Source organism: Daphnia magna, linkage group LG5, assembly GCF_020631705.1.
Source record: "Daphnia magna isolate NIES linkage group LG5, ASM2063170v1.1, whole genome shotgun sequence".
Lineage (NCBI taxonomy): Eukaryota > Metazoa > Arthropoda > Branchiopoda > Diplostraca > Daphniidae > Daphnia > Daphnia magna.
In genome coordinates this window covers 1,959,053-1,983,985 of record NC_059186.1, presented here as the reverse complement: position 1 = coordinate 1,983,985, position 24,933 = coordinate 1,959,053, and the positions used below count along the sequence as shown (strand labels likewise).

Genomic DNA, 24,933 nt, shown 5'->3' with positions numbered 1-24,933 from the left:
AAGTCTTTAACACGCCAAATGGCAAGAATAGTTGTAGCAAAATTTCAATCTTTGAAAGAACCTGTTCTCGTAAAAAAACTTGTAATTCCTGCACATGATCCAAAAAGATCTGACGTTGAAGCTTTCAAAGAACTATTGCTCAAGGAAATGCTGGCAGACATGACTGTTCGTATCCTAGGGGGTAACGAAAAAACAAATCTTGAAGACATTTCAGTTCTAAAATATGACGAAGATATTGATACAGAAGTAGACGTACATATGAACGACACATTTGGTCAAATTGAACGAAGTATTCTCGTCAAATTGAGAAATACAGAAATTAGAAAGTCTCATGTTACTAGGATAGATGAATTTTTGGAAAACAGTAGAAATCGGAAGCGGAAGACGGCTGCCGATGTCAGTGATGAAGATATATCACTTTCATCAACAGACGATCCTGAACAAAGCACTGACTTTGTCTATTCTAGTTCCGATGCAAACGCTCAATATCTCTCGACAAACAAAATTAAGAAAAGATATATGAAAAAGAACGTTACCGTCAAGAAGAAGTGCGTTAGAATTGCGAAAAGACCCGAAAGTGAATATTCACGTAAGTATATATTACACAAGTTATTAAATAGATATAGATGCTCTTTATTTAATGTGAACTTCTGTACATTAGGTAACTGCGACTCTTTATCACTGGAGCCCAAAGGGCTAAGTGTGATGACAGCAGATGAGAAGCACGAAGAACATCCCAGCTTCATCGATACTATTTTTGGTAATTATTGTTATTTATTTTATTATATGCTACACTGTGTTTTTTTTAAATATGAACTTTTGCACATTAGATAATTTTTGTCCTTCATCAACAATTGAAACATTCCAGCTTCAATGATGCTACTCTTGGTAAGTTTTTTAATATGAAAGGCTGTGCTGGGTGTTTCTTTTTAAACGTGAATTTTTGTATGTTAGATATCTGTGGTTCCTCATCAATTATGCACAAAGGGCTAGCTGTGTCAGTATGTGAGAGCCAAGAGAAACATCCTAGCTTCATCGATACTACTCCTGGTTATTATTGTTGTATTATATGTTATGTTTTATATTAATTTCTAATATGAACTTTATATACTATTATAGACTGTACATTCCTTGCTGTAACCCTACCAAAGAAACGAATGGAAAGTTGGGAAATAAACGAACAACTAGCTGCTGCCATTACTGCTGGTCAACTGACTCTGCAAGCCAATGCATTCTTTCGGGTTTGTGCAAAACATTTGATGCGTACACATCCCAAAAATCGTACGAAGGGGCATTATCGAACATATGCAGAGATGATCGTGAATAAGTATAGTTGCCTTAAAGACCGAAACGCATCTTGCCCATACGTAAGTTTCTTATATCAAAATTTGCCTTACTGATATTTTCAAAGTACACATTTTTAGATTACCGCGAAAGAAAAAGTTGGCAAAGCCATACAGAACTTGACTCACAACACTAAAACCAAACTTGTAAGAAAATTGAAGAGAGACAATGTGAAAGCTGCAGCTGCTGCTGATGCTTCTCGTGGTGGGGCTGGTGCAATGGCGATGCCATCAGGACGACTCTCAAGATTTCCAGCAGCACAAGAGCTGACTACTGCAGATAAAGACGCAGCTACCTACGCTGATAAACAGCTTCAACTTACAACAGAGTTTCAGGCAAGACGTGCATACGTGAATGGCAATAAGAAAAAATCAACGGCCAAGATATTCGATGCTATTCCACATTACAAGGAATTTGCGCATATAAGTTAACATTGCAACGTTATTTCTAATTTAATTCTTAATTATTATTTTTAACTCATGATTTTAGATTCACGAAGATTTCTTAATGATGCCAAAAATGTGTAACATCAGCGCACTCATCTTCCAAGCTAATTTCGACGAGCTGGTAGAGAACTTACGTATTTATCTACTGAATAAAGGAAAAGGATTTGACAAAAGTGAAAAGGGAACATTAGATGTATTACTGGAAGTGAACGAAATGTGCTCTTCTAAGCAAGGAGTTAAATCCAGCAGTGCTCCAGTATTTAAATACGAAAAGGTACAGATACGCCTCAGTGCCGCAATGAATTGGAATTATTAATTTAAACATTTCATTGGTTTCACAGTTCGGCAAACCTCTGTCAGTGAACTACGCAAGCGTGAATACAAGTGCCCTTGTAATATTTAAATCCAAAGATGCTGCTCCTTATTCCATGTTAATTGTTTGTGGTGATGTTATCAACTTCAAAAATGTCCCAATTAACAATATGTCTCAAGCTGTATTGAACCTAATAAGTGTGTATTATGTTATTGACCGCCATTACCCTGCAATGTTTGGTATTTTGCTCCTAGTGGAACGCTACTGCCTTTGTGCTGTAGGTGCTGCTACCAAAGGGGGGCAGGTAGGCGACACATCACATTGGAAGAATTTCGTGAACGAGTTTGACGCTTTCGTTTCATCACAACAAGCGGCAAAGGGAAACATCTAAATTTCCTACTATTTCTGTAACAATTCTTTCGTACTTAAGTTATTGTTAACATTGCCGTTTTTAAAATAAAGAACCTTTCTTAAATGAATAAATTTTCATTTTTATTTATACAAAAGTGTTGAATGCCGAAAAGTAGGCTGCAATAACAATTAGGTTGCCGAAAATTAGGTACGCTTCAAATACTAAGAAGGGACAAGAAACAAGTAGGTAAATACCTACTTACCAATTGAAGTAGGAATAATGATTAGTATGAGATATATTTTAAGTATGTAAAACACATAAGTATGAAGGGCCCTTTATTAAGTACTTTCAAATAAGTACTTTACCACTGCTGTGTAGAAAGCTGATGGGCAGATTTCTTTATTTTGAAAAGGTAAATTACTTAATCATTATTTCTGTGAATACTGAAGCTAATTATTTGTTTTGCTTTTTAGAACAATTTTGACGTGGAAGAATTTGCTAAGTTCCGTGAGGAACGCTTATCGCAGCCATTTTTGCTATGTCTGTTGTCCAGGCCCGATGACGTTCCGTTGTCATTTTTTTAATGATTGATTTCACTTACATCCCTTGCGTACACGATTGTGCGTCTGCATTTAAAGCATTGTTTGCTTCATATTTCGTGTTCAAATTCAAATATCCTCAATTCCTTAGTCCCTTTTTCAATTTTTTTGAAGAGGCTGTTTTTTCCATTCACCCGTCCATTACACCAACTGTAGCCTCTTTTATTGCTTCCCTTGATTCTGCCCCGAATGAATTTGTTTCTGAAACTAGCTGTTAAATGTCTTTTTTTTTGTTATGCAGCATGTTTTCATTGAAACTTTTCCCCCTTACTAACAAAACCTTTCTTTACCTCTCTCCTGATTCCTGTGTGACAATGGAAGCATGCTGCAGATTTTTTTTTCATTGTATTACTATTGAGTTTACTGGGCAAACTTAGAAATAAAATGCATTGGTCTTCTTTATTCTCATTTGTTTTTCACTGCTGTTTATATAGTGTAATTTGGGGTATATATTTGGGCGTTCCCGTTTCCTTCGAGTACCCTACTCTATCTCCATACTCGAACGGTTCAAGTATGTGTAATAGAACCACAACCACTCGAGCTTCGAGCTATTGTCACTCGAATTCGAGTGGTGACGTATTTCGCATCGAACTTCGGTGCACTTCGAGTACCTTTAAAGCATGAGAGTGTGTTCACTGTTAAAAAGGGTTTTATTTTTCGAAGGTTTTCAACCTTCGAACGTTTTCCTTGAACCTTCGAACGTTTTCAACCTTCTTTGAACCAAACGATGCAGCCAACTTGGATGAAATCAACACGTCCTTGAATGAAGTGAATGATGGTGGTAAGTTGTTGTTGCTTCTTTTTATGAATTATGCCAGACTTATGTTATATTTGCTATTGTTGTTATTTCTTAGGAGATCATGATGTGAAAAATGTTTATCAACTTAAAATCGATGCAGCCAACATGGATGTAGTCAACTCGTACTTGGATGAAGGGAATACCATTCCTGCTGTCTTTAGTATTCAAGGAGACGAGGATCAAACATCAATAGGTCATATGGAAAGAAGTGACGAAGACTCTAGCACTGAGAAGAGCACTGATATTGATACTGCTATGTCATCAGAATGTAGTGCAGCAAGTTCATCAGGCAGTACTGATTTTGTTAATAGCACATCTGATTCCGACTCCCATGCCCAGAAAATCAAGTCACCAGAAAAATGTAAAGTGGCTAAGATAGGTCAAAAACGGACTTATGCTTTCAGCAGTACTCAAATAGGTTAATCATTTACCATCTTATTATGTAGAAATTTGAAGTTTTCTAAATATTTATTGTGATATTCAGCTACTGTAACGGATCCTTTGGGAAATGATGAAAACCCTTGTCTGCCAAAGAAGAAAAACACAGCAGCACTTCATATTCAGCCATCAGCAGGTGCTCACGTTGTTGCTGGTATGTTACTATGCTACTATAAGGAATAATCATTAGCTCTTGGTTAAATCTTAATGTTTTTTGTTTCTTATTAAAAATTCGTCATGATACAGTTGCTATTGCAAGGGGGACTAGTATTCAGCCTGATGTGGAAAATCATCAACGTCAACTTCATCCCAATAATCCTCTCGAGCCGGTTGTTGGTATTTAATTTTTTTCTGTATAACATGATTATGTTCTCAGAGTGTTAAAATTAATTTTTTTCATTTCGAATTCAGTTGATAATCGTTTCGTCCCGGTCACTCTTCCCAACGAAGGGACAGAACCTTGGGAAATAAATGAAAGGCTGGTGAAAGCTATCAAAGAAGGTCAACTCACTCTTTATTTCAACCAATTTATTTTGGTCTGCGCCAAGCATCTAATGCAAACTCATCGAGCTCATCGATTAAAAAATCACTACAGAAACTACGCCGACATGATTGTCAATAAATATCCTTGTCTGAAAGACGTGGGAAGGAACTGCTCATATGTAAGTTGCTTATATTTTTTTTATTACAGTGCCTGATGTAAAATTTTGTTATATTCTTATAGGAAACAGTCAAGGATAAAATAATTAAAGCTATTCAGAACCAAACGGGATCATCAAAATCTATGGATGCAAGGAAACTTAAACGAGCTTCCGTTAAATCTGCTGCTGATGATTCACTTGTTGCCATCGGTGATGGGGCGTCGAATATATCAGACACTTCGAATACGACCGGAGATAGTGATGGAGACAAAGAAATTGAACTTATCTCAAAGTTTAATTCGAGACGTTCTTTTGTCCATTCAAACAAGAAGAAAACTACAAGAGATATTCTTGAAACTATTCCGCATTACAAGGAGTTTGCCAACGTAATACGGAATAAGATTAAACTTTATATTCGTGTTATGTAATTATTTATATTATTGTCCAATGTAGGTTAAAGAGGATTTCATGAAAATGCCAGCTGTTTCCGTGATAGGCCAAGGTCTTTTCAGGAGCAATATTGACGATCTAACGGACAATTTGAGGCGCTATTTCATTTGGAGCAAAGGGCCAAATTTTGATGAAGGAGTAAGAGGCACACTCCAGATCTTATTGCTTGTAAACCAATTGTGTTCCGGTGTGAATTTCAGCTCTGTTATTTTTTTTTATTCTAAAACTACCCTTCATTCTATGCTAATTGTCTGTGGGGATGTGATGAATTTTAAAAATATTGCAGTGAAAAGTATGGGAGAGGCTATGTTCAACTTGCTAAGCTTGTATTATGTGTTTGACCGCAACTACCCGGCCGTGTATGGTGTACTACTTCTGCTAGAGCGCTACTGTCTGTGCAACAAAGGATCTGGTGTTAGAGGAAGAAAAGGCGACCAGTCCAGCTGGAGAAAGTTTACTAACAACTTTGAAAGTTTTCTGGTTTCCATTCCAAAGCAGACTGTGTGATTATTGCTAATTGCCTCTGTGTTTATTTTATATACTGCGTGACGTGATTTAAAATAAACAATGAAAGAAGTCAATGATTTGTTTTCAATTAAAGTATGTGAAACATGAAATAAGTATGTTCTGTTCCATATAAAAATAAGTATCATCATATCTTTAAGTACTATTTTGGAAGAAGCATTTTCAGTCATTTAAGTATGCTATGGCTTGTAGGTATGATCAGAATCAGTATGTTTAACATACTTGTATACGCAGCTAGAATTTACAGATAAGTAGGAGAGAAAAAAAAGTACGATAGAAAAATAAGTGGCGCGGGCCTTTTTTTAAGTATGTTAAATAAGTACTCTACCGCCGCTGTGTAGATTCATGCATCAGGATGGATAATATCATTTACATGGATTCATCCATCAGGCTGGATGCCTCCACGGATGTGGATGCCTCTTTATTGCCGTCAGTCAACCCTTCGATGTATTTGGATTGAGACAGTGACGAACCACCACAAGTTGAGGGCATGGATGCCTCAACACAAGTGTCAGTTTCACCACTGTCAACGATAGAAATAGGCTCCACCTCAGCGTAAGAGACGATGGAGCCAATGGAAATAGTGTCCCAATCCCAAACTACCATTGAAACGAGCTCCACAATAGATGTAAGTTTCTAACAAATGGAAATACATGCTTTTTTATATTTTTTTATTGATCTTTTATGAACTTTATTCATTAAATTAGACTGCGTAAGACTGTGTAAAAATTCATGAAATCGAATTACAATTACTGAAGTCACAGGCAGTAAACGTGTCGTAATTTTGTCAACTGTGTTTGGCAAATACTGAATCATATACGCCTGAGTTCAATAAACCCTTTAATGTTGTCGACGAAAAAGCGACAACTTTGTAGCAAATTAACTCTGAATGAAGATGGATGAAGCCTGCAGACGGTCGAAAAACGAGGTCGAGATGTGTTCAGGTTGGTGGTGAGGTTGAGACTGCCCGTCCACTCGAAGATCCACACTTCGTTCCCGATTACCCTACTCTTCCGGCAGCGTTGCCGGACTTAAATTGAAAGATTCGGTTTTTGCGGGCTCCGACTCACCAATAAAGATCGGCCCCGACCCTAATCGGGGCACATTTTTCCAATCGGGTTTCGAAATTCGGGGTTGGGGGCGGGGCATTCGGGGCTTGGGGTGAGAATGTTTGAACCCAGATCTCAATCGGGGTGTCTAATCGGGGATGCAACCCCGATTTCAATCAATCGATCGAAGTAAAAACATAATTGATCGAGTCGAAATCGATTATCAAGAATCAATGTGTCATTTGGCACCACATAGGGCAAAGGGGTGTTCGGTTAATTTATGACTAACATGCAAGTCAACAAATCTTGTAGGTAAACAATTAAAAAAATTGTACTGGATAGCTTATTGTTTATTTAACAATAGAAATTTTGTTGTTGTTTTATTTAAATTTTTACTACCCAATTTCCCTATCCGCGCTACACACCGTTCGCTATAAGACGCTGGGTTAAATGGCCGTAACGTTCGGATACTAGGGGCGGGTATTGTACATCCCCTGATTATTTTATTGGAACTTAGAATAAAGAAAAGAAAATATTTTTTGTCTTCATCGCTGCTGTCTGTGACGTAAGTCCAACCTCTAGAAGCATTACAGCTTAAGGATTCTCTGGCAGGTGGAGGGAGACAAAATGTTACGATTATAAAGAAATCTTCATTTTCAAAGGGAAGACAATATCGTGCTGTTGCAGACCTGTAGATCCACGATGAAATAATCAGCTTCATTCTTTGTCTTGCACATCCTTTTGTTATCAGATTCACAATATTGGCTAGAACGCAAGATATATTCCTCCATAAATAAAGTAAAGTAGTTCATATAATATTAGATTGAATGATGTAGAACCCAAAATAAGCTAATATTACCTGGATGAAAAGTAACACTTCCCCCATTTTGCAAAATAATGTTGTCGTTTCACAACATCAAAGGACGAGGTAACGGATTTCGACACTACATCCTTCAAAAATGTACCGACCTGTAACTTGCCTTAAAGCGCAATACCTTAAGGCACTTTTTTAAATGTCTAGACTTACCAAACCCTACCCTGTCGTGTCCATCACCCCGTCTACCCTCCCCCTTAAAGAAAAACAAACAAAAAACCCACTACCCCGCTAATAGGTGGCTTTAAAAAATTAAATAGGTGTTTGGATTTTTGTGCAGGTTACTGTACATAAAAAACATAAACTAAACAGATATAGTTAAGAAAAAGAAACAGAGGAATAATTACTGAGTCCTTCAATAGACGATAACTAATTTTCCACGTAAGTATCATTCTGCTCTTGTGGATTTAGGTATCACGAAATAAAACATTAAGGCTCATCAGACAGCATTTCATTAGTATTCAAATATTATCGATTTGGAATTTTGAACACGATTAAATATCACCAACAAGCTTGTCAAACTCAAATAATGGTTGCCTAGTAATGAAACATTTCAAATAGCTCCTGTCTTTAATAGGAGAATCTTTCCCCATATCAACGAATTTTCCAAGAAAAAATTCACTCTGTACTTTAAAAACCAATTCCCTACGGGACAAAAGATCGGCCATGCTTGGTTTCTTCACTTAAATGGCTCCCAAAACAAGTTCGGAATCAGACAAAATACCATAGGCATCTGATGCATCAATGTTAATTTGTAAATTCACATTCGGTCACATTCACTTATATACCGGAAGCTTATGAAGAAATTAAGAATTTGGGTGATAAGAAAGTTAGAAGATTCAATTTATTTGACTATGTCAACGGATTTATGGACATACAACGTCAGTAAAATTACTTACATAACGATCGTTGCCCATTTTATATCTTCTGAGTGGAAGTGTGAACGATTTGCCCTGTTAACAAGAGCGTTTTCAAATGAGCATACTGGCGAGAACATCAAACGCGATCTTCAGTCTGCCGGAGAGGAATTCAACATTGCAAAAGCTGACGAGACACCAACTATCGTTTGTGACCGAGGCTCCAATGTCCTTTTAGCTGCTAAATTGATGCGTTGGTATCAAATCAACTGTGCGGCTCACGTCTTTAATTTGGTAATTGTCACTGATGGATTTTAACGAATTCCGGCCTTGATGCGAATGCTGAGGAAATATCAAGAAATCGCATATTTCTTCAATTCAAGTCTGCTCAAGTATCATCAGCACAAGAAGAGCTACGTTTCATTTTTGAAAATATCCCACCTGAATTTAACGATCATTGCTACTTTGAAGACCTTGATATGGACATGTTCACAAGTAGCGTTAAGAAGGACAACGTTACTCGTTGGAACTCGAAGTGTGTCACGATAGAATCGATTTTTGCTAACCGTGTGTGTTTTGTTTTCGTTTTATTTTTGGATTTTAAAAAATTTCGTTTCGTTTTCGCTTCGTTTTTTTTTCAAATAACAAACGAACGTTAACGATCTTTTTTCGTTTCGTTTTTGTTAATATCAAGTTTTAAATTTGAAAAATTAAATTCAAACCGTGTTTTACAATTTACATCTATATTTTCTGAATTGTATTGGTTATGCGTATTATAATACTTTTGCTTTCAGTTAAGCGTGTTTAACAAAAGAGTACCTGATAATTGGATTACCATTAGGTTAACGAAAACATTTCAAAATTGGATATAATGAGGTGATAAACATAAAACCTTGTTTTTTACAGTTAACCGAAAATTGTGATCTAACTTTGCTAGACCACAGAAACTCAAAATTTTTGACTTCAGATCTAGCATACCACGATTCTTCTAATTTGGTCATTTGCTACACGCCTGACTTTGATTTTTGCTGGGCTCACTTGACTTATTAAAAAGGTTGGCCCTCATTAAATCTTTATTACAAGAGAGAAAGGCTTTCGCAGCTAGATGTTGTCTGTCCAAACGATCTTTCCGGTCTGCACAGTACCAACCGCTAATCGAAAAGAGTCTTTCCGAAGCTGCCGAAGAAGCTGGTATGGCTGCCATGGTTAGAGCTAGACTAACAAGATCAAGGGAGCGTGTTGAGTGATCTTGCCATGAGGCAATTTGATCAACTTTCATCGTATTCCCTTGTTCGTCGATTACTGGTTTGATTGGCATCCCCAAGTAGTCTGACATCTGTCTGACAATTTCAGCATTCTTCAAGCTTTCTTCGCTGTCATCTGGAGATTGATCTGAAGGACGTGTAAGTTTCTCGGCTGAATATAACGCGAACAAATGTTTGAATCCAGTCACTGCAAGTGTTGGGAATAATATACCTTATTCCAAGAGCTTGAATCGAAAATAAATATAGGCCTTTAAAGTACACTTTGGGTAAGCTTAGAACCGCAACACCCACCACTTAACTTGCCATGAGCTATATAAAGCTATTAACCAGTAGCTGTCGATAGCTTTCGACTGTTTAGCTAAAAAATGTTTATTTAGGTTTTAGTTTGAACATACCTAGCTAGAGTTAGCTAAGTAACTGCTAACTAATTTACGCTTATAAACTCCTTCTAGAATTCAGTTCTTCATGTAAGTATCAATATAAATAAAAATAAATATACTTTGAGATTCAAAATGCGATTATTTCAACCACAATATTTATTTCGCTGGGACAACATACCGCACAACAATTAAAATAATTTCACGGAATTGACCGCGATAAGGACATAAGAAACATTACGCTAGTAAACTTGTCTTTGTAAATGTTAAGTATTTACTTGTTGTTATAAGGTGACTTAGAACAGCATTGCGAGGAACAGTATAGAGGAAGAGAGCACACGAAGAACAGCAATGACTAAGAACAGCATTACAAGAAACAGTTATGACGAAGTATCTTATGACTAATAAGAACAGCCTCGTGAAGAACCGCTGAAGTTACACTTCAGAACCATTGTAGGGGATATTGAAATTTTAAATTTGTAGATCCGAGTTGCGTAATGAGTCCTTTTCACCAAAGACATTAAGGACAGCAGCTTTTTGCAATTTTCTTTTTCTTTCGCTTGTGTGGCAAGCAAGCAGGCGATTGATCAGCTGCAACTGCGATTGGCAGTTTTAATCTGATCAGCCGCGAGGAAAACCTCGTGCCAACACTCCCATTTTGTATAAAAAATTCTAAATGAAGTAAAGTATATGATTATCAATAGAGCAGGAATTATTTTAAAAAATTAACTTATTGGTAATTGCCTCTATCATGTCCTCCGGGAATTTTGGCTTAGCTTTACTTCCTGGAATACTAGAGCAAGCTCTTCCAGCCAAACTCAAGAGAGACAGCTCCGATTTAGTCCACCACCCAGACAGTAAAACTGCGACAGTAGCATTTACACGCCTAGCCGGAATTTGGGATTTCATGCGCCCAGTCACCGTGGCTTGCCTCAGTTTTTGACTTTCTATAGTGATATTACCATAAGGCTTAACCTGTTAAAGATTTAAGGATAATGTTAAGTGGAAAAAAGAAACCAATAAATAAAAACTTAGCGGAGTGTTCTCGGAATTTATTGAAGATATGACATCCAGTGAAGGCCCAGGTGTACATGGTAGTTGTCTAATTGCGGATTGATTTCCTTCTTGTCGTTCAATATAGCGCTATACGACGATCATCTGCGCACGAACAGCTGTAATGTAAAAGGAGATCTAATTAGATATTAGTAAAAAAAATTGAAATTTAGAAACTCACTTGCAGTAGGGAGTTAAACTGAATCTTCCTTGAGCGCACTGACTTCTTCTTAAATTACCAAAACATTCTGCTTTAGTTTCCTGTTGTCTTGCTCCAATTTGACGATTTTCACATCAGTTTCAGCAAGCTCCTGTGAAAATTTCAATTACATCTTTAAGTTTAAGATTATAAAAAATAATGACACATTTTTTTCGATACATACCTGCTCTATATCCTCGTAAGGACGCTTTTCAGAACTAAATTTCCCCGCCTCACCATCAGTACTGGAATTTTACATACCAGGAAAAGAGGCGTTATTTTGCTCTGCCTAAAACTGCAGCTGACATTGAGCTTTGGGGCGGCCTGCTACTCTACGATCGGCAGATGCCATAAGATTTTTTATCATATGTATTCGCATGGCATATAAACAATCTTTGTCATCTGAAAGACATAGATATTATACTAATTATATTTCTGTGTAACACAATAAGAAATAATGACAGTGAACCTGAAATCAGTAATGCCTTTCCAACACTAATAACAGTATCTTTGGATTTGTTAGATGAGACATACCGAATCAAATTCCAAGATGATGTATGGTTGGGATTCTAAGCTTTCCACCTGAAAGCGAATAAGAAGAATTAATGATAGCAAAAATTCTTCGATAGGATCTTTAAACTTTACCTTATTGCCAGTTTGCGTTTACTTCCAATGTAAACTGTCATTATTGCTACTGCAAAAATGCCTCTTCTGATTCTGGTAATAGTGGCTTTATCACGTGAGAAAGAAGACCTATACCAGGGGCACACTCGACAAAGTCGAACAGGACCATCAGTCTTGAATCTTTGGTTAGTGGCTGAGAAACCCTGGCAACACTACCATCCAAAGATAGCTGATCCCTTAAATCCGCTATAGCCCTAAAGCTGAAATACAATACCAATCAATTAACGTGCATTATATTGCAATTTTGTCATTATGTATTTTAGGTTGAAAGCAATGAAGTACACTCCACTGTTTATCTTCCACTGCTTAGTATTGCCTTTTATTTGGAAAGTCATCTTACAAAAGCTTCCTTGGGACAGCATCTAAAAATTTTGCAAATAGCCAGTGCATTTGACCACGTTGAACATTGGAGTTTCGATATGCTGTTGCTGGAGCATAAACACCTTAGGTTTCCAACCACAAAAATATGAGTTTGCTCCAAAAAAAAAGCAGTTCCATACTTTAAACCATGAAAGATAAAGACAATCTGGAAAAGCCAATTCTGAAGCAATTATGTGGACATAACTACTATGAAAACCAGCGACAAGATTTTTATGTATTGGTTTTGCCATTTGAAAAACAAGTCAGATATTTCATCGGAAATCATGGTTTGGAAGATGAGATGGGGGACGAAGACCCGAATTACCATGGTGACGTTAGTTTTGGAGATATGTACAGAAAGTTAAGAAGAGAGAGAAAATGATTGACGCAAATACACAAATTAACAGTGCAACTAAACTTGGATGGTGACAGTTGCTTTAAGGTTCTACTGGTTCAAGTGGTTTTCTTTGCATAAAGAAATCCAGTTTCATACATAAAACGAACATTCTTATGCATTTGGCTTTAAGGTTAGTCAATATGCATTTTGGCCATTTATGACCATTATAAATGAGGCACCGTTTAAAATTCGGCTTGGATTCGTCGTTTTGTTGTCCTTATGGTACGAAAACAAGAAACCACCAGCCAAAGCCATCATGAATCAGCCGCTTACTGAACTACGAAAACTTGAAGAACAAGGAATCATAGTAAACGGCAGGAAATACAGACTGGTTTTATTGATTGTTACGACTGATATGTTGGCTAGCCCTATACCATGAAATTGCGGTCCGTTTAATGGACAATTTGGGTGTAATTTTTGTTTGTTGGAAGGTGTAAGAATCTCAAAAGGAAAGGGAAAGGTCCGAGTCTATTGTAACGAAGGCCTACAAATAAATTTAATTATGATACCCAAATTCTTATTATATTATGTTTACTCTCCCTTGGCATATATTAATGTCTACATTTTACTCTCTCGCATTTGGGTCAATCCGCGCCAACTCCACAAATCGGTGGCGCGATGAAACCTCCGATTTTATTCCAATTTGCACAGTAGGTCAAGAACTACTATGCAATCACAATCCCTAAAGGATTTTTAAAAATATGTAGCCGTTAAAAAATTACGGTGTTTTTAGTTTTGATTTTTGACACTTTCCCATGGGCCTCTTTTGAATACAGTTTTTTTAAATTTTCATTCTGTCTCGTCCCCTTATTCATTTAACATATAACATTATTACATTACAATTCGTTAGAGAATTTGATTCTCTTTCGAATGCTTGTTTAATTTTTAAAATTTATTCATAAATAGAGGAGTTATGGGAAAAAAAAGTGTTCAAATGTTTGCCCACTCTAAAAATTAATTGTAATTAAAGCTGCTAACCGATTTTTATAATTTTTTTGTTAAATAACAAAGCGTTTTTAGAACTGTTAGCTTTTTTTTTTTAAGTGTTTTTTGTTGTTGTCCTGTAATAATTCTTCAAACGCAAACCGTTTTCCGGCTTTTCGCCGGTTTCCCCCACATCTTGCCCTTGAAAGGGGTGGAGCCTACTTCTCTTCGGGTTTGGCCCGGTTCCATTTGCGGCTGTTGCCGAAAATCTGTTGTAACAGAATTATAACTATTTTTCTAAATAGAATATTTTCGAAGAATATAAATAAAGCTCATATATTAGATTGATCTCTTTTGTGTTAGTGCACCGAGGAAAATAGTTATAATTCTAAATCGTATCATTTCAGCCTACAGCGATTAATACTGAGTTGATGGAATCACTAGTGACGAAATTAAAACTGACGTATTTGTATTTTATTTTTATTTTACACTATGTTTTAATTATTAAAATATTGTATTTTATTTGGTATTTTCTTTTATTTTATATGGTATTTAAAAAAAACACTCGGAATAGTATTTTTAACATCCAGTATTTTAAAATAAAAGTATTTTATTGTAAAAATACGTAATGTTTTGACAAATACAAAACACTGGGCAATACTAGAGGAAATTTTCCACCAAAATTCTTTAATTACTTTTGTCTCTTATCCTACGGGTTGAATGTATTATTGCAACAATAAGTTTCTATGGAAGATGTAAAGAAATGCGATGTCCCATTTAAAAATTTCGTGAAGGACACTGAAACCCTTATGGTGTTGAGCAATCAGGAATCAATGTACATTTTCTTACGCACTTGTCCCAATGCGTCATGGACTGGGGATGTCTGTGGTCTTATTCGACTTTTATACCGGAATGGTTCAACGGCAAACTACTGCCTTTAAAAAATGGGTCAAAAGCAATTGCCGCGTAAATGGTTAATAAATATCTCATGAAAATGGCGGTAAGAGATAAAATTGATCGCATAGAAAAAGAAGGACAAGTTTTTCCACCTGACGTTAGAGATTTCCTCTACGAATCGCTTCATCTACCGTTAGCATCCAGCGAATTAAGCATTTCTCATCCCTTTTCCCTGTCTCCCATTTTTGACCAATCCGCCAAGACCGCCTGGGGTAGTCAAGGTAAAAAAGGGGAGACAGAGTAAAGGGATGAGTGAAAATGGCCGCCGAAGCCAATATTTTACATCAAAATAGGGAGATTTCAAACAATTAAATCGGCACTATGGAGAATTTAACCCTAGCGAAAAAAATAGAGCATATACTATGATATTTCCTCTTTTTTTTAGTGCAAAAATTACAAATAAATCTAGGAAGCGAATCTGTTCAGGTCTACTTTTGTAAGACACACTCTGAACATTTAAAAATTAAATAACGTAATTAAATTTAAAAATTTTGAAACAAAAAAATACCATTAAAAAGAGCGTGAAAAATTGAATAAGACGTACTTATTCAAAAATCAATAGAGAAATAAAAACTAGTCTTAAATAAATAAAAATGAAAACGCGGAAAAAATACTAAGTTACGGCAAAATGAAAAGATCTGATTTTCATTTTGCTGTAACCTTTTCCCTAATTGCGCAAAAAAAAATCCTTTTGCCAATAAATTTTAAACATATTTATTGATTCACTTACCAAATTTCAACGAAATCCGAGTTTTGGTCGCGCATCGGATTTGTCAAATCCGCGAGGATTGACCCTATAGAATGGTCTACGACTCCATGAAACTGGCTGGGGGCCGCTTAAAGTTGCTGTCAGAAAAGAGATGTACATACATGCTCGATTTTCATCTCATCACTACAAATCGGCTCTCGATAACAAGAAGAAATTACAATCAGAAAAGATCAGCGCCAATCTGCCAAAAGGAAGTTTGAAGAGAAATTAAAAGAAGTTATCGCTAAGCAGAATTTAATTTCTTCCGCTGCCTCTGCAGAACTGAGAGAAATAGATCGCGAAAAGATGAAATTGGATCAAGCAATTGCATCGATGCGATAATGTTTTTATTAATCCTTATCTTTTACGTAAAAACTCAACTTTTCTTCCAAGTCCAATTGCTTAATTTGAAACGTCTCATCTCAAACCAGGATGAATCTAGAGTTGATTGTCATGTATTTTTTACTTTTCATCTGCTTCCATGGACTAGACAGCTGAACCGAGAAATATCTGTAGGCTAGTGTAAAAACCGTTCAATGTATCGTTTAAACATAAGCATACATTTATCGAAAAAAAATTGTTTATTAATATTCCGAATGTAGATTGGTTATGGAAAATAGCAAAAATGATCGTGGAATGTCAGGGAAAAGTCATGGAATGGAAAGTCGCTGGCAAAGTGGGAACGCTGTTATTGTAACTGCACTGGTAAACAACTTTGAAACTGATTAATATTTCTGCACCACAATAAAAATTTTGCAATTGGCATTTTTATTAGCTATTAACTATATTTTTACTGATATATAATTCGTATTTAATATATTATTAATATAGGGTTGTAATATATACAAATATGTTAAAGAGCAAACGCAAAGATAAAACTAGCGATATGTAAGCGGGTTTTCTTTTTCCAAGGAAATAAAAATGTTGGATTGAACTGAGTAAAGCCTATCACGTTTAAAACTATTAAAAAATTTAGCAAAAGCATGCTTATTCAAACTTAAGGCAACAAAAGTAAAGAATTATAAGCTTAACAAAATAATGTTTAGCTATCTATCGCAATAGTCGCCAAAATCGTAGCAAAAGTTAGCAAAATTAAACATGATTGATTTCCACTATCCGCGGAATGGAAAAATCCAGCTTGCTAAAGCTTGCGTGAGCTAAGTTTTTTACTGGTAAAAGTTATTATAGCTTGTTGTGTCTTTGTAAGATCTGCGTATATTGTACGGACGCACGTTATTACAATACCAGATTAAGACGACCCTCGAAACGGACATGGAAAGAAGAACTTTACTGCATAGAGTTGCGAGCCCGAATGCCCACCATTCAGCCTCTCACTCAGCTGACGCGATCACCGCGACATCTATGTCTCATACAACATTGCCTACAAACACAACTCTTCCCGAGCCGACGGTCGGTATCGAATCTCTTCCGTGTACAGTTGACCAAGATACATTAATATAATTAAATGGAGAATGTTACGCGCGGTTTGCGCGTACGGGTGCTTCGGCGTAGAACTACTGGAGGGGGGTCCAACTGGGGTTGCTCTTTCCCTGGCATCTCCGCATCTGCCTTCGTATCGTGCGCTTCTGCTGTTGGTGACGTGGATTCTTCGCTGCTCCCGCTCTCGGTCGCTGCCGGAACCACCAAGCGGATGAACCACCTGTTACGCCAAAGCACACTGCCGCTGCAAACTTGATCCGATAGGACCGGTATTCTCCGACCTCGACGATCACTCCGCTATGGCTCCATAATTTCGTTTTCGGATCTTGGACGCGTACTGGTGCACCGACCGGTAACGATGGCAGTGGGCGTGATCGTAGGTCGTAGCGGAATTTTGTGTTTGCATCTGCTTCCGCCTGACGCTCTCGCGCATCCATGACGTCTTTCCATTGATTGGAATAGGAGGATCGATGGGCGGGCACCATAGATCGCAGCTGATGGCCAAATACTATTTGAGCCGGTGATAATCCAGTTGCATGCAGGGTGTTTCGAAATTCCAGCAGGCCAGCAAGGAACTCTTCCGACGATAAATCCCCCGACGGGGCTAGCTTCAGTACCAGCTCTTTCACCGTTTTTACAGCTGCTTCCGCGTGCCCGTTGCTTTGGGGGTAATGGGTAGTTGAATTACCCCATGAAACACCCCAGCGCTTTAGGGTCGCTTGAAAAACGCCCGCTTCGAACTGCGGGCCGTTATCCGACCGAAGTCGCATCGGCACGCCTAACTCCACAAAATTGTTGATGACGGCCTGCACCACCTCCCGGGCCGTAGGGTCATGGCGCCACTGATGCACCACCGGCCATCCTGACAATCGATCAGCATAAACCAACACGTGTAACGATCCGTGTTGGAATAAGTCTGCCGATACATCTTCGAACACGTATGACGGCAATGGGTCCGCCAATAATGGTTCTTGAGCTTGGATTGCCAATCGTTCCTGGCAGATGTCGCACCGTTCCACCAGCATTATGATATCATTGGAGATACCTGGCCAATACACCGTCTGTTGCGCTCGACGTTTGGTCCTCACAATCCCTTGATGAGATGCATGCAATTTTGCCAGAATGCCACGGCGCGAAGCGGATGGAATCACGATACGTGATCCGTATAACACGATGCCGCCGTCTGTCGATAACTGCTCTCGGATGGACCAATATTGTCGGACATGCGTTGGAGTGTGTGTTCGGTTGGCCGGAAATCCGGTCTCAATTGCCACAATTAAATCAGCATAATGGGGATCTGCTGCAGGCGCTGTCTGTAACTCCTCCATCAGCGTGTCTGGTAGATGTGGTGTTGAAGCTGCGTCATCTGCAAGGTTGAGGATGTTATTGACGCTCTGAATGGCTACTTTGCATACCGTAAATGCCAGCTCCGTTCCAATGCATTGGTCCTGTGCTACCGGGTCGTTTACCGGAGCGCGTGATAGCGCGTCCGGTATTGCGTGATCTTTTCCCTTTCGCCACACCGTCGTGAATGAATAAGGTGATAATCGCTCCTTGAGGCGTTGAATTTTCGGGTTGTCAATGGCTTCGAGAGTATACTTGTCTAAAATGGATACCAACGCCTGATGGTCCACCATTAATGTAAAATTTGGGAGGCCGGATAAATATAAACGGCACTTCCGGGTGGCCCACCCCACGGCTGCTAGTTCAAGCTCTACGATAGCATATCTGGACTCCGTGTCCATGCACCACCGTGAGTTAGCGTCCAAAAACCTCCATGAATCGCCGTGGCGCTGCAATAACGCATACCCCATGCCATTTTTTCGGGATGCGTCGACCTGGATGATAGTTTCGCGTCCTGGATCAAAATGAACTAATACTGATGGTGATGTGAGGGCCACTTTTACTGCTTCAAAAGCTTGATCATGGTCTGCGTTCCATACATATGGATTACGGGTACTGAGCAGAGGGCGAAGAGGAGCTTTTGCTGCCGCCACCTCCGTGGAGAATCCGGCCAATTGCTCCACTAAGCCCATAATTGACCGGAGCTCCGAGATGTTGGTTGGACGCTGAAACTGTGACAACGCTCGCAGTTTATCCTCCTCGATGGTGATACCGCCATGCTGGATGTCATACCCGACCCAACAAAGTCGGGATTTGGCAAACCGGAATTTTTCTCTGCTGAACGTGATCCTGGCTACGCGGGCGGCCTGCAAAATGGCGCATACTCCCGTGACGTGGGTGGGAAATGAACGGTCAAGTCGCAGTAAATCATCCACCACGCGAACTGTATTCGTCATGGATGCGAAGGCGGCGTCTGCTCGACGGTTATATTCGTCTCCTGAACTACATAGTCCCATGGACGCGCGTAGAAATTTGTAGCGCCCCCATGGCGTCATGAATGTTGTCAGGTGTTGGCTGGATGGATGAAACGGGATCTGATAATATCCATTCACGGCGTCGAAACTGGTGAAGAAGCGACACTCACTATCGATTTCCGCCACTGCATCTCGTGGCGTGCGGGTTGGGTGCGTTGGCCGAAGGACGAACTTGTTCAGCCACGTGTGAGCAACACATAACCTGATTTTCCCGTTTGCACCACGGATCACTACTAATGGAGCTGCCCACTCCGATGGTTCGCTGACCGGCACAATCACTTTTTTAGTAACTAGATTATCCAACAGATTTTTCACATCTGCACGGTCACGAAACGGAATCGGTCGTGCCCCATTGACATAAAATGGAACGGCGTCCTCCCACACTTGAATCACCATGTCTGGTCAAACCATTTTGCGAAGCTCATCATCTTGGTCGAACACCGTCTCAAACTCAGCTACAATGGCCGATTCGATAAAAGAATTTTATTCCGCGTTGGGTTCCATCGGGATATAAACTCCACGAAGAAAGGGGGCACCAGGTGGTTCTGCTGTAGTTTCCGGAAGTGATGGCACGTCCGCGGCTGCCACCGAAGCTACCGACGTTAACGGCTTAATCCTGGGTACTTATATCGGGTAATCCTGATGTAAAATGTTCAAACTGATGCAGTCTACCCGACACATCAGCATTACGTTAACCTCGGGGCAAAACGAAGCCGTGATGCGGGCGTCTCGGTCACCGTATCGATCCCGTTGCCCAATCGACAACAGTGGGGATGAACGGTCAGCCATCAACAAATCAAAAGAAGAGGCTGATAGCTGTTTCTCTGATAACCCGATGGCCTCCATGATGTCTCTCCTGCATACACTCACTTCAGCTCCCGGGTCTGGAATAACGTTGGTTAGCCTCACAGCTCCCTCACCGGTGTCTTTCAGTACCTCCAATGAAATGGTAGGGGATCCACGACGCTTGTAATTTGCTTGAATATTTCCGATAATGATCTGCGCCATTTTGGATTTAGCGCCCATGCTCGTGCCCCGCGATGAGAAGAATTTGCGGTCTGTTAAACTCGTCACCACCAATTACAGGGAACTAAAGGTGATACCAACTGCGCCATGTTGGGTCTTTGTAAGATCTGCGTATATTGTACGGACGCGCGTCTTTACAATACCAGATTAAGACGACACTCGAAACGGACATGGAAAGAAGAACTTTCCTGCATAGAGTTGCGAGCCCGAATGCCCACCACTCAGCCTCTCACTCAGCTGCCGCGATCACCGCGACATCTATGTCTCATACAACATTGCCTACAAACACAACATAGCTCAAATTCACAAACCTAAGCTAACGGATCAATTTAAAAAATGAAAAAGCACTGCTAAGCTATCTGTTGCGTACGGGTCGAGCCAGGTACTTTAATTTAAATTTAATTTAGAATTAAAGCCTTTTATCGGTATGACTGTGGGGGAGCCGTACCACAACCCTTTTCTTCGAACACAACACGTGTATGCCGAAACGCAAAATTTTTTTTCTCTTTCCCGTTTACGCTTTTCTTTTTTTCTGTATCTTTCTCTTCGTAAAAACTACGATTATTTTTTCAGTGTTAACGCGGTAAAAAAATTATCTTTTTTTTCTCTTTTGGTGTGTGCCTTTCCCCCCTCAATTTTTAAAAAGAAAAGTTGCACAACGTGGTCGGCGGCCAATACGGTGTGCGTCACTCAACTTACGGTTAGAGACTCTCTGGAGGGATCTCCTGAAGGTTTTTCTCTTCGTAAATTTTTTTTTCTATATCAATATTTTTTTTCTTTCTTTTTTTTTTCTATCTCGAGCCAAGGGGGTCTGAGTTATACTTTTTTTTACCTCTCCCTCACGTGGCCATAATATTGGCCAAATTGGCGTATTCCATATTTCACATATATCACATATTTCCTCTTCTTAGATCTCCCGACCTCACGACCATCTGAAAACCCATGCAAGGCGATCGTGAAGCAAAAGAAAAATCATTTGTTAAACAGCTTGCTGAATTACGATATTGGTGACTTCACCTTTGTTCCCCACGACCAAACACACCAACCGCTGCCAAGAGTCCAGCGGATCGTGACCGATTTTAAACAAGCTATATTCACTCCTGTCAGCTAGCACTTTGTTGATTGCCAGCACTTTGGCTGCAATTTCCACTGGTACCAAGCCGTTCTGAAAAAGGTAAAGAATCTTCACCTTGCCACCATCTATAACAACAAGGGGCCAAATCCAGTTCGAGACTTTATATTCTACCTGCTATGCCTCGCATATCTTCCTGGTAAATAACTATAAGCTAATTTTAATCACATGATCATAAATTTACTTGTTAATTTTTATTTATTTGAAGGCGATAAATTTCCTGGAGTTTTTGACGCATTGAAGAGCTCAGCACCTAGCGAACTTGCGGCACTAGTGGATTATATGGAGCGGGATAGGATTCGGGGCAAATTCAGAACTCTGGATAACTGGTCCTGCTTCAACTTATTAACCCGCACCAATAACGACTGTGAAGGAATTCGCCACCAATGGAACAAGGTAATTTAAATTTGTACAGTCAATGACTGTACAAATGTACAATATGTATGACTGTCAGTCATACAAATTGAACACAAAATAATCACTGTGTGTGTAGTTGGTAGGCGGATCAAATCTCAAATTCTACAAGATGACGATGGTATTGCGGAAACTGGCCGAAGAAGTTTTCCTTACCAGCATGCTACTCTGCCATGAAAGATAAAAGCTCAACGGAACCACATCCAACTGAAGAATTCCATAATATTCCAGATATGGGCCCGATACCAAAACTGTACCAAATGAAGTACGTTTTATAAATTCACATAAGTCGCCAATTTTCAAATAACTCATTTTACTTTTGTTTCAGTTACCAACAATGGATCTTCTAGAAGAAATAGTAACAGAGCTGAAGTCATCCTTTCCCTCCATCGTATCCTCACATGCCCTTAATATTGCTAATAATGATTTGAATGATCAATTTGACATGTCTGTTAATTAGTTTGCTTGCATTCCTAATTACCTATCTTAGTGTATTTTATTTCTTATGTTTTTTGAATTGACATAATTTAAAATAAACTGGCTGATAATCTAAATAGAAAAGTTTTTTTTTACTAAACAGAAACTTTGCAAATAATTTAAACATTAAAAACAAAGTATACTGTGCGTAACTGAGGTTTGAACACTGAGTAACTAAGGTTCATGTAGTAATATATGGCTTCCTACCGATAGATCCTGACAAAAATTTTTCACACTACTTTTTCAGCTAATGGCCCTTTTAACTAATATATAAATAAAATATTAGAATCAGCAAATAAAAAATTGCAGTTTTCGGTTACCTACCACATGATACTAGATCACATATAAATTCTTTTTAACCAGCACCATCTGCACTGTTTCAGGTAAAAATAATACTAAACTTCAGAACGAAAAACGCCCCCCTACCCATCGTTTTGTGTGATCTGTCCAGATTTCAATATGTAAAACATAAATTCCTTCCGGCTATTTAATCACTATATAAAGAGAAGCTAATTAACCTGTTTCAGTATAGGGCAAAATTGAAAAATTTCAACATGGCAGAACAAAAACCATTTTTAAACAGACCAACATGCCTATATGAGGTAATTTTTTTAAATAATTACTTTAAATCTAATTATTTTATAATTAATTCTAAATTTAAATATAATTAATTGCATGCTGTAGGTCGACTTCACGTCTCCAAGTGGCCCAATAGAGGCATCCATCCCGATGGATGGATGACTCAATTTACATAGATTCATGCATCAGGTTGGATAATTTTATTTACATGGATTAGTCCATGTGTCCATAGTGCCTCCACGTATGTGGATGCCTCTATATTGCCGCCAGTCAACCCTTCGATGTATTTGGATTGAAACAGTGGCGAACCGCCACAAGTTGAGGGAATGGATGCCTCAACACAAGTGTCGGTTTCACCACTGTCAACGATAGAAATAGGCTTCACCTCAGCGTGAGAGACGATGGAGCCAATGGAAATAGTGTCCCAATCCCAAACTACAATTGAAGTGAGCTCAACAATAGATGTAAGTTTAAAACAAATGGAAATACATGCTTTTTTATATTTTTAATTGATCTTTTTATGAACTTTATGCAATAAATTAGACTGCGTAAGACTATGTAAAAATTAATGAAATCGAATTACAATTACTGAAGTCACAGGCAGTAAAAGTGTCGTAATTTTGTCAACTGTGGTTGGCAAACAATAAATCATATACGACTGAGTTAAATAAACCCTTTAATATTGTCGACGAAAAAGCGACAACTTTGAAGCAAATTAACTTAGATGAAGCCTGCAGAAGGACGAAAAACGAGGTCGAGATGTGTTTAGGATGGTGCTGCGGTCGAGACTGCCCGTCAACTCGAAGCTCCACCATTCGTTCCCGATTTCCCTACTCCTCCGGCAGCGTTGCCGGACTTAAATTGAAAGAAACGGTTTTTGCGGACTCTGACTCACCAATAAAGATCGGCCCCGACCCTAATCGGGGCACATTTTGCCAATCGGGTTTCGAAATTCAGGGTTTGGTCCGTTGCGTTCGGGGCTCGGGGTGAAAATGTTTGAACCCCGATCTCAATCGGGGTGCTTTATCGGGGATGCAACCCCGATTGCAATCAATCGATTGAAGTAAAAACATAATCGATCGAGTCAAAATCGATTATCAAGAATCAATGTGTCATTTGGCACCCCATAGGGCGAAGTTGTGTTCGGATAATTTATGACATTTATGACTAAAATGCTAGTCAACAAATCTTGTGGGTAAACAATTAAAAAAATTGAACTGGATAGCTTATTGTTTATTTAAAAATAGAAATTATTTTGTTGCTTTACCTAAATTTGTACTACCCTATTTCCCTATCCGCGCTACACACCATTCGCTATAAGACGCTGGGTTAAATGGCCCTAACGTTCAGATACTAAGGGCGGGTACTGTAGAACCCAAAAGAAGCTAATATTACCGGGATGAAAAGGAACACTCCCTCCATTTTGCAAAATAATGTTGTCCAATTCACGTTTCACAACATCAAAGGGCGAGGTAACGGATTTCGGCACAACACAAATTTCTTTTCCGGTAAAGATTTGCTCCATTTTCTTTAATTTACTAAAGGCGTAAGATCTAAAACATGTAACCAGAAGAATTTTTTAAATTGGAGTTTTTTAATTCAAGATGGCCTCAAAACAAAAGGCGCTTGCGAAGTTGTCAGCTATTTTAAAATAGAAGGTTAAAACTTAAAAGAATGAATAATTCATAACAAGACATAACATACCCTTGAAAACCGAACGTTTTAATGTGCTAAAGGGTCAATCCATGCGAAATCGACCTTAGGGTGTGGCGACCAAGTCGCCGATTTTGTTCAAACTTTTACCAGTTATAGGTCTATATGTGAAGTTTAATATGT

At 38.7% G+C, this 24,933-nt stretch overlaps 3 protein-coding genes across 3 annotated transcripts; 2 read left to right on the top strand and 1 right to left on the bottom strand.

The window, feature by feature from the left end:
* The first annotated feature begins 1,562 nt into the window (after window positions 1–1,562).
* Window positions 1,563–2,494, top strand: LOC123472183. Its single transcript, XM_045173388.1, has 3 exons — window positions 1,563–1,766; window positions 1,834–2,064; window positions 2,132–2,494. The coding sequence occupies exons 1-3, from the start codon at window positions 1,563–1,565 to the stop codon at window positions 2,492–2,494; spliced, it is 798 nt and encodes a 265-aa protein (XP_045029323.1).
* Window positions 2,495–3,865: 1,371 nt separating this feature from the next.
* LOC123472347 lies at window positions 3,866–6,088 on the top strand. Its single transcript, XM_045173741.1, has 6 exons — window positions 3,866–4,271; window positions 4,338–4,445; window positions 4,538–4,627; window positions 4,703–4,953; window positions 5,016–5,318; window positions 5,386–6,088. Exons 1-6 carry the CDS (start codon window positions 3,866–3,868, stop codon window positions 5,887–5,889), a joined length of 1,662 nt encoding a protein of 553 aa, XP_045029676.1. The 3' UTR covers window positions 5,890–6,088.
* Window positions 6,089–17,165: 11,077 nt separating this feature from the next.
* LOC116932466 (uncharacterized protein K02A2.6-like) lies at window positions 17,166–19,865 on the bottom strand. The gene has a single exon (XM_032940241.1). It carries the CDS (start codon window positions 19,863–19,865, stop codon window positions 17,166–17,168), a length of 2,700 nt encoding a protein of 899 aa, XP_032796132.1.
* Window positions 19,866–24,933: the final 5,068 nt, after the last annotated feature.